This window comes from Pseudophryne corroboree, chromosome 1 (assembly GCF_028390025.1).
Source record: "Pseudophryne corroboree isolate aPseCor3 chromosome 1, aPseCor3.hap2, whole genome shotgun sequence".
NCBI lineage: Eukaryota > Metazoa > Chordata > Amphibia > Anura > Myobatrachidae > Pseudophryne > Pseudophryne corroboree.
Window position 1 is genome coordinate 684,872,338 of NC_086444.1, and position 19,480 is coordinate 684,891,817.

The 19,480-nt window shown below is 46.9% G+C and overlaps 1 protein-coding gene across 1 annotated transcript in view; it reads left to right on the top strand.

Moving 5' to 3' along the window:
• The first annotated feature begins 1,663 nt into the window (after window positions 1-1,663).
• LOC135044039 (calcium and integrin-binding family member 3-like) overlaps window positions 1,664-19,480 on the top strand; it is a 138,612-nt gene continuing 120,795 nt past the window's right edge. The window contains exons 1-2 of the mRNA XM_063955176.1: window positions 1,664-1,845; window positions 12,859-12,970. Of these exons, the coding sequence (XP_063811246.1) occupies window positions 1,664-1,845; window positions 12,859-12,970 (294 nt within the window). The remainder of the gene's footprint in view (window positions 1,846-12,858; window positions 12,971-19,480) is intronic.

The window sequence follows — 19,480 nt, forward strand, 5'->3', positions numbered from 1 at the left end:
TCCATACTGTTTACAATGGAACCTAACCGATTTCTGCCAACCTGATGCTTATTGCAGTGTCTTGTCCGCTAATGCAGAAATGTTTATATACCACGTACTTGCCGCATTGTCTCCCATACTGCATCAAACTTTCAATCACTGACAGTCTGATACCATACTGAGGCAAAGGCTGCAGACTATACTGCACATGCGCAGTATTGGGAGGCGCATGCGCAAAGTATAGAACATCTGTACTTTACGGCATGCGCAGATAAAGTGTCGGGACAGTCGGCCATTGTTTCTGCAGTGTAGTGTGCACCCATATTGCGGGATGTAATGAAGTCCGAGTTTGGCGGCCATGCGGGATGCCATCCGAACTCTGACTTTTTTAAACGGGCAATCATGTACAAGATGTGCGGGATGCCGGCTGAACTTGGTAGTTTTTTTAAAGGGGCAATCATGTACAAGGCATGGTTTAGCTTTGTACATGATTGCCCCTTTAAAAACTTCATAGTTCCACCAGCATCCCTCACGGCTGCCGAACTCGAACTTCATGATATCCTGACCATAGCATCTGCTGTTGGCCTATTGTGGCAAGTATTTTTTGTTATACTATATAGCATTTTGATAATTCATTTTGGATTATTTTTTAGCACTTCCAGCTGAGACTCAAATGTTAGGCCGCTTAAAAAAAACAAAAACAGCTACCTGTTTTTATTAGTCTGTTGCCCTCTTCAAAGGGCAAAGTGTGCTGATCTTATCCTGCACCTCTATATGAAATTAGGTTTTTTTACTCGCTGAACGTTGCCATCATAGTCAGCCAAGTAATTATCCCTTCTGCAGAGCAAATTGGAAAATCTGAGCAAACAATTTAACATACATCACATAACGGCCTTATCTATCTAAGCAGAAAGATATAACATTTCCATTATAGAATGAGCAATAATTTTGATTAAATTCAATTATTCCTGTAGTGGTTTATCTTTAAAAAACACACAAAACTGTAGTATACATTGCCAGGTAGTCATACATTATTATACAATGTATTGTCCACCATACAATGCAGAGAACATTCTAGTGATTGGAATACGATACAGAGAGCATTTTAGTTACAAACATACAAAGTTGTATAAAGCCGCCGACCCAGGAAAGATAGATGCTAACTGGAACCATCGCAGCCTCATTTGCAGCTGTGTACACATACGCAGCCTACACGTGATAATGAGGAACATCAATGGCTAGAGTAGCCCTATGGCTATGCAGACTGGTTGTGGCAGTAGCGATGCTGGCACCATGTTTCAGTAAATACATATTCACAGCTGAAGGCAGATATACCACATATGGCCATGAGACTCCTCCATTTTTGCCACCACAGTCCCTTCCAGTCAATTACTCTGCATTAAAAATCTTGCAGCAAACGCAATGAGGATAACATAAGTCACCGCAGAGTTCTAGACCTGTGTAAAAGGACCTACTGTACACTGACTTTGGTTAGCATTCATTCTTATTGCCATTTTAAAACTATTGCCAAAGCCGCCGATGAGCATCGGTTTTGATAAACCGACGGATAGATTATTCATGTCCTCCTCCCAGGATGACTGGCTAGACTTTCTCCCATTAGCAGAATTTGCCCATAACAATCTCTATCATTCAGCTACAAAATCTTCTCCATTTTTCATAAATTATGGTTATCATCCGAAAGTCCCAGACTTCCAACTTCTACCTACGCTCAAAGTTCCTGCCGCAGAATCTGCACTTCAACAATTTACCAAAACTTGGAAACAAGTTCACGAGGCCTTATTTAAGACATCTAAGAGGTATACGACCTATGCGGATCTGTAGCGAAAAGCTGTACCAAGCCTTAAGGTGGGAGATCGGGTTTGGGTTTCCACACGTAACCTAAGGTTGAAGGTACCTACTAAAAAGTTTGCTCCCAGATTTATTGGGCCCTACCCAATCGAGAAAGTATTAAATCCTGTGGCTTACAAGGTGAAGTTGCCTCCACATTTGAGAATCCCTAATGCATTTCATATTTCCCTTTTAAAACCGTTGGTACTTAACCGATTCAGAACTGCTCTGCCTAAACCTCCCAAGTTCCAATCAGCACAAGGAGACGAATTTGAGATTCGCAAGATCCTCGACTCTCGCAGACGATATGGTCGACTCCAGTACCTTGTTGATTGGAAAGGATATGGACCTGAGGAAAGGTCTTGGATAGGAGCAGAAGATGTCCATGCTCCAAGACTTCTTCGGGCATTTCATGCCAAGTTTCCAGCTAAACCATATAGGTTTCCAGAGTCCACCCGCAAAGGGGGTTACTGTCAGCGTCCGGGGTCTTACCGGTACACTGGGGCCGCGGGGCTGGCTTTGCAGTTGGCTTGTGGGCAGCAGCGGAGGGGGGCTGCCGCGCTGGGTCCGTGGGCAGCGGTAGCGGCGGTGAGGGGGTCTGCTCGTGGTGGCGGGATGCCGCTGCAGCGGGTCTCTCCTTGCCAGGGCGGTTGCTAGGAGACCAGGGGCAGTGCACTGTGTGGCCTTACATGGAGGTCTGCATTACTGGACGCTGCCATGTTGGAGACCAAAGTTTGAGGCATAGTTTTGGCTTCCTGTCCCTTCAAGCCAATCCAGGGAGAGTTCTCCTTATAAAAGGTGGCTGGTTTATGACAGGAAGGCCAGTGCTTCAAGTTACAACCCTGTTGTAGGTGTTTTAGCCTTGTGCTCCCAGGATTCTTGCCGTATTCTGATTACTCCTAACCCTGCTTAACCGGTTCTCAGTTTCTGCTACAGCCCTGCCGTTCCTAACCTGCTGCTGCCTGTGGAAGCGCTCCTGGAAACCCCGGTCCAGTAAGACCCTTTTGGCACAGATGGCCCCGGGCTTTCTGCCTCATCCTTCAAGTCATAGTCCGCAGATCTTTGTCTCCAGCCACGTCTCTGAACCACCGACCACAGTCTGCCCCGTTCATTATCCACAGCCTTGTCTTTCAAGCCACAGTACGCAGATCTTTGTCTCCAGCCACGTCTCTGAACCACCGTCCAGAGTCCGCAGTTCATTATCTACAGCCTCGTCTTTCAAGTCACAGTCCACAGTTCTTTGTCTCCAGCCACGTCTTTAACCACCATTCACAGTTCCGCAGTTCATTATCTACTGCCCTGTCTTTCAAGCCACAGCCCACAGTTCTTTGTCTACAACTACGTCTTTAAATCATCGCTCACAAGCCACAGTTCTCTATCTCAGCCTCTTTCTCAAGAACTACAACTCACTGACTCTTAGCTCCACCTGCCTACTTCATTGCCCCTTGTCCCATGAGAAGGAACTATATCCAACCCCCTCGTCTTATTCATCCGCAGACAACTACTTCCTTGGGCAAGTCTCAGCCGCCGTCCCCTCAAACCTTGCTAGGCGTGACATGGAGGGAGTTCAGCCCCTTAGCATTAATGGAAATAACATTCACCATGGATCAAGTAGGAGATCTGTTTGATGCAGAGGTGTTTGAGGACCTAGACATTGCGTACTTGTCAGTAATGAAAACATAGTCTGGCTCACCAAAAAGGGAAAAAAAAACCACACAGACATTAAAGAAAAAAAACTGAAGAAAACATAACACAACAAACAACATAACTGGTCTCACTTGAGAACAAATCCAGACACCATGTCTCAGCATCTGTGTATAACAGGTGGAGGGTAGTGGCATGTCTCCTACCCACCACCCCATCTCCGAGATAAAACAGAGTGACCATCAGTCCAGTCACATCCCGAGCAGCTCCCAATATACTCCCTCATCTAGTTACTTTCAATAAGCTGCATACTATGCCGAATAGGGAGTGGGAGCCCTCCGAAAGAAGGCCAGATCGACAACACAACAGCATAAACATGGTATGAGAACATCAATTCTGTCAAACATAGAAAGAAAGAAGGGTAATACAATTAAAGCGGCAGGCCAACAATAAGAGAACTTTGCAGCTGCCCACAATGTCAACTGTCCTCCAAGGCCTTCAAAAAATAAGAATATAAAAAAATAAACATATGGAGGTACCACAGAAATGCAGACAACAGTCCATAACATAATAAACATATTATTAGGTTAAGCATTAGGACAGAGTAAGAGGCAGCATCAAGAAAGTGTAGCTACAACCTAAATCGGCCACCTACTCCACCGTGGACCAGTCCCGCTTAAGCCGACGATGAAGGGAGGGGTCACTAAATAAACCAGCAATGTTCCAAGAATCTAACAGTTTCGATCCTTCTTCGGCGGTGTCAATCACGATTGTGGAACCCTTGCGCGCAATGAGAAGCTTAGTAGGGAATTCCCAGCAGTAAGATATATTAGCCTTTCTCAAGGCTGACATAATGGGCTGGAATGAATGTCACTTGAAGAGGGTGGCTTGGGACAAATCTCCGAATAGCTACAGATCACCAAGAGCCGCTGACGTGTCTGATGAGGGTCTGGACACCTTCAGAATTGCTTCCTTAATATGAAAATAATGCATTTTCATAAGGACATCCCTAGGGGCATTGTCCGGAGCCGCCTTGGCTTTAGGGAGTCTGTGAATTCTGTCGATGAGAAGATCAGCCGAGGATGCTCATGGTAAAAGCTTTCCAAATAAATTGACAGCGAAGTCATGGAGGCTACTGTTGGACACCGCTTCTGGAACTCCGCGCAATTTAAGGTTACTACGTCTAGATCTGTCTTCGAGATCCGTGCGCTTATCTCTAAGCCTATGCACTTCGTCCTCAAGAGTATCATAGTAACATAGTATCTGAGGTTGAAAAAAGACAATTGTCCATCGAGTTCAACCTGTTTGTGGTCTCCTATGCATGATGATTTGTCTAAAATTTTGACTGATGCTGATGTCAGCCATTGCATTTTATCCCTTTTTATAGTAACTATAGTGCGTGACTATGCACCATAACCCTAGATATCCTTATCGATTAAGAATTTATCTTAATGGTGTTGACAGAGTCCGCCATTACATCTCCCTCAGGCAGGGAATTCCAAACACGTATTATCCTTACCGTGAAAAAGCCTTTACGACGTATTGTGCGGAATCTCCTCTCCTCTAACTTGAGCGAGTGTCCACGAGTCCTATGTGTTGATCTGGCCAAAAACAGGTCCCGCGCAAGCTCTGTGTATTGTCCCACTATTTATTTGTAGATGTTGATCATATCCCCTCTTAGTCTTCTCTTTTTCAATGTAAACATGCCTAGTCTTTCAAGCCTTTCCTTGTATTCCATCGTCTCCATGCCCTTAATTAGTTTGGTCACCCTCCTCTGAACCTTTTCTAGCTCCAGGATATCCTTTTTGTAGTACGGTGCTCAGAATTGTACACAGTATTCAAGGTGTGGCCTCTCTAGTGATTTATATAACGGGAGTGTAACACCCTCGTCCCTTGCATCAATTCCCCGTTTTATGCATGCTAGTATCTTATTAGCCTTCTTTGCTGCCATCCTACTTTGGGAACTGCTGCTTAGTTTGCTATCTATTAGAACACCTAAGTCTTTTTCCAGCACAGTATCCCCTAATTTTTTCCCATTCAGTATGTACTGTAGGTGTTATTTTTGTTCTTGCTACCACAGTGCATTACCTTACACTTGTCTGTGTTGAAGCACATTCTCCATTTGGCTGCCCATGCTTCTAATTTAACTAAGTCGTTCTGAAGAGACTCAGCATCCTCCTCCATATTTATAGCCTTACACAATTTGGCTATATAGGTCGTTAATGAAAATGTTGAACAATAGCGGTCCTAATACCGAGCCTTGTGGAACACCACTTCACACTTCAGTCCAATTTGAAAGAGATCCATTAACCGCAACACGCTGCTCTCTATTATCGAACCAATTCTTGACCCAAGTGCATATAGTGCTTCCTAGCCCTATTTCTTGTAGCTTGTAGATAAGTCGCTTGTGTGGTACTGTGTCGAAAGCTTTGGCAAAGTCTAAAAAGATTACATCCACCTCTTTACTCTGATTGAGGTTTGGATTGAGGTTTGCACTTACTGTTTCATAAAAGCCACGTAAGTTGGTTTGACAGGATCTGTCCTTCATGAATCCATGTTGATTCCTTTTAATGGTATTATTGGGTTCAAGGAACTTCTGAATACTATCCTTTAGCATACCTTCCAATAGTTTCACCACTATAGATGTATGACTAACTGGTCTATAGTTACCTGGTTCAGCTTTACTTCCCTTTTTGAATATAGGCACTACTTCTGCTATATGCCAGTCTTTGGGAACCATACCTGATATAACTGAATCCTTAAAGATCAAAAATAACAGTTTTGCAAGTTCAGAGTGAAGCTCCATTAGAACCATTGGGTGAATTCCATCGGGCCCCGGTGACTTATTAATCTTTAAATGTTTTAATCGGTCACAGACTACCTCCTCACTTAAATAAGTACCTATCAGTGGGATATTCTCATTACTGAGATTGTGTGTTAGTCCCTGAATTGGGTCCTCTCTAGTAAATAATGTTGAAAAAAAATTAAGTATGTCCGCTATGTCATTATCATTTTTGATTAAGACTCCCAACTTGTCTTTTACAGGGCCTATACTCTCCTTCTTTAATCTCTTGCTATTAATGTATTTAAAGATTTTTTTGGGATTTGATTTGCTATCCTTTGCTACTAGTTTTTCTGTTTCTACTTTAGCCGCTCTTATTTCTTTTTTGCATATTTTCTCACAGTCCTTATATTGCTGAAATGATTCCGCATTCCCATCAGATTTGTATTTTTTAAATGCTTGCCTTTTCTTGCCCATAAGTTCCTTTATTTTTTTATTAAGCCACATCAGTTTATTGTTTTTAATCCTTTTTTTGCTGCTCGTAGGAATAAATTTGAGAGTGTTTTTAACTAGTAGTGATTTTAATACATCCCATTTCTCTGTAGTATTTTTTCCGAGAAACAAACCTTCCCAATCAATATCCCTTTGATTGTTAATACCAGGTCTAAGATTGAATTGTACCTGGTGGGTTCCTCAATTAGTTGAACTAAGTAGTTATCATTAAGTGTGTTTAAAATATATTACCCCTAGCAGTATCACATGAATAATTTTTCCAGTTTATCTCTGGATAGTTAAAATCTCCCATCACTACTATGTCACCTACTCCTGCCGCTCTTACAATTTGCTTCAGTAACAATTCCTCATCAGATACATTAATACCAGGCGGCCTGTAGCATACCCCCAATACTAACTTTTTTATTTCCTTTTCGCCACATGCAATTTCTACCCATAGCGTCTTGACCGTATCTACAGTCCCCTCCTGCAAATCCTCCCGTATATCAGGTTATAAAAATGGTTTTACGTAAAGACACACCCTTCCACCCCTTTTATTTAGTCTGTCTCTCCTAAACAGCGTATAGCCTTCTAGATTGACTGACCAGTCATGAGATTCGTCCCACCAAGCTTCAGTAATGCCTATAATATCATACTGTTTGCTTGCTGCAAGTATTTCTAGTTCGCCCTTTTTACCAGTAAGGCTTCTAGCGTTCACATACATACAACTAAGATAAGTATTTCCCTTTGCATTAGGGACATCTTTCAACTTATGTAGCAATGATGACCTGTAATTGTTATTAGTTAGTGCTTTGGTAAAACCTCTTTTAGTACCCATATTGATACCTTTACCGGCTGCTCTTACCCTCCCTCCCTCCAACTTCTCCCCCATTTCGTTTACTACCGCCATCCCCACTATTCTCACTACACGCCCCGTAGTTTCTAGCTAAACCCTCCCCCCAGGCACCTAGTTTAAAATCTCCTCCAACCTTCTAACCATCCTTCCCCCCAGCCCCGCTGCCCCCTCCTCATTCAGGTGCAATCCATCACAACAAAAAAGATGGCGCCTGACTGAGAAGTCCGCCCAGTGTTCCAGGAACACGAAGCCCTCTTTCCTGCACCAGTCTCTGTCATTGGTGCCAACATGCACCAAGTCCGCCGGGTCTTTCCCAGCCCCTCCCAACAATCTATCTACCTGGTCCGCGATGTGCCGCACCCGAGCACCCAGGAGACAACAGACTGTACTGCGATCACGGTCCCGGTAGCAGATTGCCCTATCGGCCTTCCAGATGATAGAGTCCCCACCACCACAATCTGACTAGGTAACTCACTATCTTTTGTCCCAACTGCGCCAGAGGGGCCACACCTCTGGATGCTAGAGGAAACAGTCCCCTCCAGCACCGTCATTTCCTCACTATCATCCTCTGAATCCTCGTCCAGTCGTGCAAATTTATTTGGGTTTGATAGTCCGGAGATGTCGAGCCTCCCCCTCTTTTTCTTCCTTCTAACTGTGACCCAGCTGGCTCCCTTATTTTCCTCTTCTACCAGTGACCCTTCCGCAGCTCCTCCATCGTTCTATCTAATTCTTGCTCGAGATTGTGAATCTCCATCAGTCGCGTAACGGTTTGCTCTAGATCCGTTACCTGGGCTTCCAGGGCAACCGTTCGCATACATCTCGTGCAGATGAAATCACACTGGGACGGTTGCTCCAGGTGTGCGTACATCTTGCACGACATGCACTGAGTGAGGTCCCCAATCACAGCCCCACCGATAGTGTTTGTGAGGTCTAACTCCCTGTTACTCTCAACAGAAAAGAAGGAAAAAAAATTATGAAGAAGCAAAACAATCTGGGAGAAAACACTTACTTATACAATAATTAAGTTGGGCTTATACTTATATATCTTTGTGCGGTTCTTGATCCTTCGCTTTTATGCAGCCGTAGTCTCAAGTTCCCCCAGTGGTAGCAGCTGTAATGGCAGCAGTCTCCGCCCCCTTCTGTCCTCTCCTCTGATGACTGCAGCAGCCGACTTCTTCGTCCCCTTGTGCAGCTTGCAGCTGTAGTCCCAAGTTCCCCCAGTGGTAGCAGCTGTAATGGCAGCAGTCTCCGCCCCCTTCTGTCCTCTCCTCTGATGACTGCAGCAGCCGACTTCTTCGTCCCCTTGTGCAGCTCAGTAGAGGATTCTGACCCCACAGGCAGGTTGTGGTGAAATACAATATGCAGCAGCGTCCCTGAAGATTTCTAGTACACACAAAAACACAGAAACAAAACAGAACAGACACCCTACACACCTAAAAAAAACTCTGCGCCTCACACACTCTCAAAACTCACCCCCTTGCTCACACACTAGTTGCAACCCCTCACACACACACAGTAATCTTAGCCCCTTAGTCACACACTACCCTCTATCCCTCTCTCACACACAATTCAGCCCCTCAGTCACACACTACACTCTGTCCCTCACTCACACAAGATTAAACGCCCCTGATGTCCTTTTATTTATTTTTTACTTATCACACTGAGAGCGGCGGCTGTTAGACTTGCTGTGCTCCGCTCTGACACCCCTTGCTGTGCTCCGGTCTCACCGGCTCCCTATCCCGCAATCCGGCGCCCAATACCTCTATCCGGCACCCCCTCTGGCCTGATACGGCACCCCCTCTGGCCTGATCCGGCAGCTTCTTTCCGTTACACACACACGCGTGCCTGACCCCTGCACTGTGTCACTTCCGGTTCCGGTTCACGGGCCGTGTAGCAGCGTCTCAGCATCTCCTCAGCATCAATGAAATGGTTATGATACCCCACTACTGAGAGTCAATGAAATGGTTATGAGACCCCACTACTTCCTCCATTTTTGTTTCCAAATGGTTGGTACGATCTCCAATCTCGTTGATGGATTGTTGGCACGCCTGGAGAGCGGAATTCTGCCGCTATTTCAGATTTGAACTGCGACATAAGCAATTTCATTGTACCCACAGTTAATGCATCAGAGTCACTGACCACGTCCATGGAGGGAGAGGGCGGCAACGGCAGTGTCGAGTCAGAGGCAGAAGGAAGAGGTCGGGAGTCAGTATTCCGTATTTGAGGTTTATCACCCATTTTTTTGGAAGATTGGGGGAAGATTTAAAAAATGAAATTTGAGATACTGACTTGGAGGATTTCTGGCGTTTGAGAGGCATAACAGAGCTCGAGATGCACTGGGGAAAAGGGTCTCGTTTGGAAGTGTTGAGAGCGAAGAGTCCACAGAAGAGGATACTAATTAACACATATCCCGGGTTAGGACTGAGGCGGGAGGAAAAGTCATCAGAACGGAAACATTATTTGTGGGTGGCTAGAGCAGAGTATCCCATAAGGAAAAATGCAATATATCAAAGAGGACACTAGATGGAGCTCTAAGCTCTGCATATATGATGTGCACTGCAGCATATAGCAGGAGCCAATGGCCCTCATTCTGAGTTGATCGCTCGCTAGCTGCTTTTAGCAGCAGTACAAACGCTAAGCCGCCGCCCTCTGGAAGTGTATCTTTGCTTAGCAGAAGTGCGACCGAAAGGATCGCAGAACTGCTCCAAAAAAATATTGTGCAGTTTCAGAGTAGCTCGAGACTTATTCCTAGCTTGCGATCACTTCAGTCTGTTTAGTTCCTGTTTTGACGTCACAAACCCGCCCTGCGTTCGGCCAGCCACTCCCCCATTTCCCCAGGCACGCCTGCGTTTGTATCTGACACCGCCTGCGTTTTTCAGTACACTCCCGGAAAACGGCCAGTTACCTCCCAGAAACGCCCCTTTCCTGTCAATCACTCAGCAGTCAGCAGTGCGACTGAAAAGCGTCGCTAGACCTTGTGTGAAACTGCATTGGCCTTTTTGAAAGTACGTCGCGCGTGCGCACTGCGCGCCATACGCATGTGCAGAAGTGCCTGATCTCTGCGCTGCGAACAACGGCAGCTAGCGATTAACTCGGAATGACCCCAATATTCACAGTTTTGGGGGCTGCTCTGATGTGAGAAAAGAAGGATTCAGCGGAGCCTGCTGCTTCAGTGGATGCAGCTCTGGAGCCCAGATTACAGGTAATGTTGTGGCTGATCTTGTCTCTCTGCACCGGAGCTCTCCAGGTTTGATGGAGGTAGGGTCCAAATAGTGGGGTTAACCGCTGCCCCTTATACAGGTAGCCCAGGTAAGCAAGCAATAGAATATAATATTATATGGTGCCCCAACTGCATGCACTGGTAGAGCCAGGGAAGGAAACTGACCTGATGATGCTGCAGGGGGAGAGAGTACACTCCGGCTATCCAGGCACACCAGAGCTGCATCTGCCATCGGGCTTAGTGGATGTAAACTTCCACCTCCGGACCCCAGCGAGGGGGGACGCCGGGACCGCTGCAGCCGCCTCTTCAGGTACAGGCACCGCTGCTCCCGCTCCCCGTGGTGAGGGTGCTCCGTGCTGCTCAAGCTCCGATCCCGGGACGTAGGTGCAACTCCAGCTCCCGGCTTCACTGAGGGGGGCGGGCCGCAACCCGCGAGGATGCCAAGAAGCGAATCCACCAGCTCCGCAACATCCTCCTCTCGGTACCGAAGGGTGATGTGCCGACCCTAGAAGGCATTGGGGTCAGAGGGAGCTCCCAAAAGCGCGTAGTGCCCAATTAATATCGGGGTTTGCAGGAGCTCTGAGAGTTAGCTTCTGCTCATCTTGCTTGCCAGCCCCCCACCCCAAATGCTATGTTTTTAACAGAACATATGTAAAAAGGACCTATCAGTTTCTGTTTTGTTAAACACTCTGAACTGGAGTTTTAGTGGAACAGTACTTTTTTTTTTTTTATCATTCTTGTCCTCAATACCTGAGCTGGTGATAGCAGAGCAAGGATTATAATGTTGTTATTTATGTTTAGATAATACTGACTGGTGCATCTTTAGATGCACTAATCGTTTGCACCATCACAATGTGCACCTGCCCTATGGCAAGTGCAGTTTCTCCATCTGAGTATGGCCTTCTACATGAGCATTTGAGTGTCACTGTGTGCAACCGCTTTCAGTGACAAAACCTCAACACTCCCATAACACGCTCATGGCACCAAGTGATTTTCATCTCTTTGGACCATTCAAGAAGAAACTGGGTGAAAGGCGATACGCAACCGATGGTGAAGTTCAGCAAACAGTCATGTCCTGGCTTCAGGCACTTGACACTGATTTCTTCTATGCCAGGATAGATCCCTCCCTCAAAGGTATTTCTACATTGATTGAGCAGCTACCATTTTATATTGCTGTTCTAAGAGGCATAGATGGGACCAGCATTTTGAGGGATGGGGACGGAGGGGGGGGGGGGGGGGGGGTGAGGTTACAGTTAAGCACCCCCGAGGAAGATTAGGTTTAGGCACTGCCTGTGCAGCTCAATTGAACTGCAACTTTGCACGCACAATGGCCCTCTTTCCGAGTTGTTCGCTCGCTAGCTGCTTTTAACAGCATTGCACACGCTAGGCCGCCGCCCTCTGGGAGTGTATCTTAGCTTAGCAGAATTGCGAACGAAAGATTAGCAGAATTGCGAATAAATAATTCTTAGCAGTTTCTGAGTAGCTCGAGACTTACGCCTACACTGCGATCAGCTCGTTTCGTTCCTGGTTTGACGTCACAAACACGCCCTGCGTTCGGCCACCCACTCCCCCGTTTCTCCAGACACTCCCGCGTTTTATCCTGGCACGTCTGCATTTTTCCGCACACTCCCAGAAAACGGTCAGTTTCCGCCCAGAAACACCCACTTCCTGTCAATCACACTCCGAACACTTCAACAATGAAATTTCTTTGTTCGGACGTGAGTAAATCTACTAAATTTTGTGCTAAAATACTTAGCGCATGCGCGCTGCGTACCATGCGCATGCTCATTTTTGCCTTAATCGCTCCGTTGCGAAAATCGTCAACGAGCGAACAACTCGGAATGACCCCCAATATCTGGACGTATGTGCAATGCAACTTTGACACATGCATAAAAATAATCGCTCCACTGTGTCTTACATTGGCAGTGCGTAAACCCTATATTTACAAGATGAACGGTTTTGCTAATGAAGGAATGATTTCAAGAGTTTTTACATAAACATTTAATGTTGTGTGTTTTGTTATTTTCCACTTTTCAGGCTTTTCCACAGGTACAGAGACTTGGCACCACAACTTGTTCCAGATGACTACACAAATAAACCAGATGTGAGGATTCCTTATGAACTTATAGGCAGCATGCCAGAACTCAAGGTAAAGCATGTCAGAAGCAATAACTGCAAAGGTTGCCAGGTGTCACTCTAATCCTGTGCTTCATTCATAATTTATCATGTGCTAATTTGCAGGACTGGGAAGATAATTGATGCCTAACATAATACACATTAATGACCAAAGGTCTTCTTTAAACTACTGTACCATCTCAGTTACATATTATGCACTAATCTGCACTCTAGTTCACCTATTGCTCTTAGAGTGAACCCACACAATAAAGTTTTCTCTTACGTCTTAGAGGATGCTGGGGACTCCAAAAGGACCATGGGGTATAGACGGGATCTGCAGGAGCTTGGGCACACTAAAAAGACTTTGACTGGGTGTGAACTGGCTCCTCCCTCTATGCCCCTCCCCCAGACCTCAGGAGTGACTGGACACACACTAGGGGAGCTCTACTGAGTTTCTCTGGAAAAAGACTTTTGTTAGGTTTTTTATTTTCAGGGAGACCTGCTGGCTACACTTGGTTCGCCTAGCTGCTTGTTCCTGGAGCCGCGCCGTCACCCCCCTCACAGAAGACAGAAGCCGGGTGAGTATTAGAAGAACCGAAGATTTCAGACGGCAGAAGACTTCAGTAATGAGGTACAGCGCAGCGGTAGCGCTGCGCTCCATGCTCCCACACATACCACTAACGGCACTCACAAGGTGCAGGGCGCTGGGGGGGGGGCGCCCTGAGCAGCAGTTACTGAGGTATTTTAAACTGGTAAAAGCCATATTCGGTGCTCGGGCACCGTATATCAGACCCCCACCAGTATAAAAAATTCAAATTCAGGCGGGACTGAAGCGCGCCGGGAAGGGGCGGGGCTTAGCCGCACAGCTCACCAGTGCCATTTTCTTCTCTTCACAGCCGCTGCAGAGAACGCTGGCCCGGACCTCCAAGCTCCTCACACGTAAAAGGGAGCAAAATGGGGGTGGGGAATGGTGGTCACAAATATTTTAGTGCTTTTATTACTATTAGTACAGCGCTGCTGACATATATTGTTGTGGTGTAATATATGGGCGCTGGGGTGTGAGCTGGCATACTTCCTCTGTGTTTCTCTCTCTGGGCTTCCCTGTAGGCTGTCCCCTTTATTGGCCAGTGTGTGTGTTGGGTGTCGGTACTTCGTGTCGGCATTTCTGAGGCTGACTGTTCCTCCTAGGAGGAAGTTACTGGGGGCACAGAAAAGGAGCTGGAAATGGCTCTGTCAACACAGTCGACTACTGATTGGGTTGCTATGTTGAGTACACTTAATGCTAATGTTGTTTTGTTGTCTAAGAGGTTGGATAAATCTGATTCTCAGACACAGACATGGAGAAAATCCATGGAGGATGCTTTGGCTCAGGTGCAGACCCCCTCAGGGTCACAAAAACGTTCATTTACCCAGATGGTAGATACAGATGCCGACACGGACTCCGATATCGATTTTAATGAGGCTACTTTACACCCAAGGATCGTTAAGAGTATTCAGTACATGATTGTGGCTATTAAAGATGTTTTACATATTTCTGACGAACCTGCGGTTTAGGAAACAAGGATTTGCCTATTTAAAGGGAAAAAACCTGAGGTGAAGTTTCCCCCTTCTCATGAAATGAATGCTCTTTGTGAAAAAGCTTGGGAGTCGCCGGACAAGAGGTGGCAGATTCCCAAGAGAATTTTTATGGCGTAACCTTTCCCCTCTGATGACAGGGAAAAATGGGAGTCGTCTCCGGATGTCGACAAGGCTCTTTCCCGTTTGTCCAAGAAGGTGGTGCTTCCGTCCCCTGACACGGCTGCTCTCAAGGATCCGGCGGATCGCAAGCTGGAAACGTCTTTGAAGGCCATTTTCGTTAATACGGGTGCACTGCTCAGACCTGCTGTGGCATCGGTATGGGTGAGTAGTGCTATTGCTAAATGGGCTGATAATTTAGCTTCTGATATGGATACCCTTGATTAAGATAATATTCTTTTGACTCTTGGTTATATCAAGGATGCTGTAGATTACCTAAAGGATGCGGCGAGGGATGTTGGCCTCTTGGGATCAAGAGCAAATGCCATGGCTGTCTCGGCCAGGAGAGCGCTGTGGATCCATCAATGGAATGCTGATGCCGACTCCAAGAAAAATATGGAAGCTCTCCCCTTCAAAGGTAGTGTCTTGTTTGGTGACGGCCTGGCTGACCTGGTGTCTACCGCTACTGCGGGTAAGTCATCTTTTCTTCCTTATTTTCCCACACAACAGAAAAAGGCACCCCATCAACAGATGCAGTCCTTTCAACCTAATAAATACAAGCAAGGTAACGGCTCGTCCTTCCTCGCTTCAAAGGGTAGATCAAGGGGAAAGAAGTTACCTGCAGGATCAGGCACCCAGGACCAAAAGTCCTCCCCCGCCTCTACCAAGTCCACCGCATGACACTGGGGCTCCCCTGCGGGAGTCTGTGCCGGTGGGGGGACGTCTCCGGATCTTCAGTCAGGTCTGGGTTCAATCAGCCCTGGATCCTTGGGTCTTAGACATAGTGTCTCAAGGGTACAAGCTGGAGTTTCAGGAGATGCCCCCTTGCCGCTTTTTCATATCGGCCTTGCCAGTGTCTCTTCAGGAAAGAGAAGTAGTAAATGCTGCGATACAAAAGTTGTGTCAACAGAGGGTCATTGTTCCCGTTCCCCCGTCCCAAGGGGGGGAAGGGTTCTATTCGAGCCTCTTTGTCGTATCGAAGCTGGACGGTTCGGTCAGACCGATTCTGAACCTAAAATCCCTCAATCCATACTTGAAAACTTTCAAGTTCAAGATGGAATCTCTTCGAGCTGTGATCTCCAGCCTAGAAGGGGGGGATTTTATGGCGTCAGTCGACATAAAGGATGCCTACTTACACGTCCCGATATATATCCTCCGCATCAGGCCTTCCTGAGATTTGCGGTGCAGGATTGTCATTACCAATTTCAGACGTTGCTGTTTGGTCTTTCCATGGCCCCGAGGGTTTTCACCAAGGTCATGGCAGAAATGATGCTTCCCCTTCACAAGCAAGGGGTTACAATTATCCCGTACTTGGACGATCTCCTGATAAAGGCGAGGTCCAAGGAACAGTTGTTAAGAAATGTGGCTCTATCCCTGTCGGTATTACGACAACACGTTTGGGTTCTAAATTTCCCATAGTCTCAGTTGATCCCGGCCACTCGGCTGCCCTTTCTGGGCATGATTCTAGACACGGAGCTACAGAGAGTGTTTCTTTCGGAGGACAAAGCTCTGGAAATCCAGACAATGGTCAGGGAGCTTCTGAGGTCAACAAGTGTGTCGATTCATCAATGCACTCGGGTTCTAAGGAAGATGGTGGCGGCTTACGAAGCCATTCCGTTTGGCAGGTTTCATGCCCGGGTGTTTCAGTGGGATCTGCTGAACAAATGGTCCGGGTCTCACCTGCACATGCACCGGAAAATAAGTCTATCTTCCAGGGCCAGGATTTCTCTCCTGTGGTGGCTGCAAGGCTCTCACCTTCTAGAGGGACGCTGATTCGGAATCCAGGACTGGGTCCTGCTGACAACAGATGCAAGTCTCCGAGGCTGGGGCGCAGTCACACAAGGAAGAAATTTCCAGGGAAAATGGTCAAACCAGGAATCTTGTCTCCACATAAATGTGCTTGAGTTAAGAGCCATTTACAACGGCCTGCAGCAAGCGAAGAACCTTCTTCAGGGTCTTCCTGTCCTGATCCAGTTGGACAACATAACGGCGGTGGCGTACGTAAACCGCCAAGGCGGAACAAGGAGCAGGGCGGCAATGGCGGAGGCCACAAGAATCCTTCGCTGGGCGGAATAGCACGTGAGCGCTCTATCAGCAGTCTTCCTCCCGGGCGTGGACAACTGGGAAGCAGACTTCCTCAGCAGACATGATCTCCATCCGGGAGAGTGGGCTCTTCATCAAGAGATATTTGCAGAAGTGACAAGGTGTTGGGGAATTCCTCTGATAGACATGATGGCGTCTTGCCTCAACAAGAAGCTTCCAAGGTATTGTTCCAGGTCACGGAACCCCCAAGCCAGTGCAGTGGACACCCTGGTGACTCCGTGGGTGTTTCAGTCCGTGTATGTGTTCCCTCCGCTTCCTCTCATTCCAAAGGTGCTGAGGATCATACGACGAACAAGGGTTCAGGCGATACTCGTAGTTCCAGATTGGCCACGCAGGGCCTGGTATCCGGATCTTCAGGAATTGCTTGTAGAAGATCCTTGGCCGCTTCCTCTAAGAGAGGATCTGTTACTGCAGGGGCCCTGCATGTTTTCGGACTTACCGCGGCTGCGTTTGACGGCATGGAAGTTGAGCGCCAAATCTTAGCTCGGAAAGGTTTTCCCGGGGAAGTCATCCCCACTTTCATTAAAGCAAGGAAGGAGGTAATGGTGAAACATTATCACCTTATTTGGAGAAAGTATGTGTCGTGGTGTGAAACCAAAGCAGCTCCTGCGGAGTAGTTTCACTTGGGTCGGTTTCTCCATTTTTTGCAGGCAGGCGTCGATGCAGGCCTGAAATTGGGTTCCATCAAGGTGCAGATTTCGGCTTTATCTATTTTCTTTCAAAAGGAATTGGCCGTCCTTCCAGAGGTTCAGACTTTCGTGAAGGGAGTGCTGCATATCCATCCTCCATTTGTGCCACCCGTGGCGCCGTGGGATCTTGAAGTGGTGTTGCGATTTCTTATGTCTCACTGGTTTGAACCTTTGCGTCAGGTTGAGTTGAAGTTTCTCACTTGGAAAGTGGTCATGCTTTTGGCTCTGGCGTCTGCCAGACGAGTGTCCGAGTTGGCGGCTTTGTCTCACAAGAGCCCATATTTGATCTTTCATTTGGATAGAGCGGAATTGAGGACTCGTCAACAATTTCTGCCGAAGGTGGTTTCTTTGTTTCACATAATCCAACCTATTGTGGTTCCTGTGGCTACAGATACTGTAGTGGCCCCTAAATCTCTTGACGTTGTATGAGCTTTGAAAATGTATGTCGCTAGAACGGCTCTTACTAGGAAGACAGAGGCTCTATTTGTCCTGTATGCTTCCAACAAGATTGGAAATCCTGCTTCTAAGCAAACTATTGCACGCTAGATTTGTAATACGATTCAGCAAGCTTATTCTTCGGCTGGGCTACCGTTGCCGAAGTCAGTAAAGGCCCAATTCTGCCAGGAAGGTGGGCTCCTCTTGGGCGGCTGCCCAAGCGGTCTCGGCACTTCAACTTTGCTGAGCAGCTACGTGGTCGGGTTCAAACACTTTTGCTAAGTTCTACAAGTTTGATACCCTGGCTGAGGAGGACTTCATGTTTGCTCAATCGGTTCTGCAGAGTCATCCGCACTCTCCCACCCAGTCTGGAGCTTTGGTATAGACCCCATGGTTCTTTTGGAGTCCCCAGCATCCTCTAGGACGTAAGAGAAAATAGGATTTTAATACCTACCGGTAAATCCTATTCTCCTAGTCCGTAGAGGATGCTGGGCGCCCATCCCAGGGGGTAAATCCAAGTTGATAACAGCAGGAAATTTTAGCAGTTGGGCAAAACCATGTGCACTGCAGGGGGGGCAGATATAACATTTGCAGAGAGAGTTAGATTTGGGTGGGCTATTTTGTTTCTGTGCAGGGTAAATACTGGCTGCTTTATTTTTACACTGCAATTTAGATTGCAGATTGAACTCACCACATCCAAATCTATCTCTCTCTGCACGTTATATCTGCCTCCCCTGCAGTGCACATGGTTTTGCCCAACTGCTAAAATATTTTGGTTGTGTATTCGTTATATTCAGCTTGTTGCTGTTGTTAGTTCATACTGTTATCTGGTTTCCTGCTACTCCGGTTGTACGGTATGTTTGTGGTGTGGGGTGGTAGGTTTTCTCGCCCTTAGTTTAACAAAAATCCTTTCCTCAAAATGTCTGTCTCTCCTGGGCACAGTTCCTATAACTGAGGTCTGGGGGAGGGGCATAGAGGGAGGAGCCAGTTCACACCCAGTCAAAGTCTTTTTAGTGTGCCCAAGCTCCTGCGGATCCCGTCTATACCCCATGGTCCTTTTGGAGTCCCCAGCATCCTCTACGGACTAGGAGAAAAGGATTTACCGGTAGGTATTAAAATCCTATTTATTTTCCAACAAAAATATTATAGTATGTGGAGACTGGTTACGGTCGTTAGGTCAACACAACTTAGGTCGACCACAGAAGGTCGACAATGCCATTAGGTCGACATGTATTAGGTCAACATGGACGTTATGTTGACATGTACTAGGTCGACAGGTCAAAAGGTCGACATGAATTTCTCACATTTTTCTTCTTCATTTTTTGGATTTTTGGAATGGTAATTTGTGCCGAGCGAAGCGAGGCACCTTGCAGGGGACACGGTGCACTAATATGGGTTCCCCGTCACTTTACGGAGAAAACGACACCAAAAACAGTCAAAAACCTCATGTCGACCTTTTGACCTGTCGACCTAACGCCCATGTCGACCTAGCACATGTCGACCTAATGACAATGTCGACCTTCAGTGGTCGACCCAATGAGTGTCGACCTCAGTTGGGTCGACCCAACGACCCATACCCATGG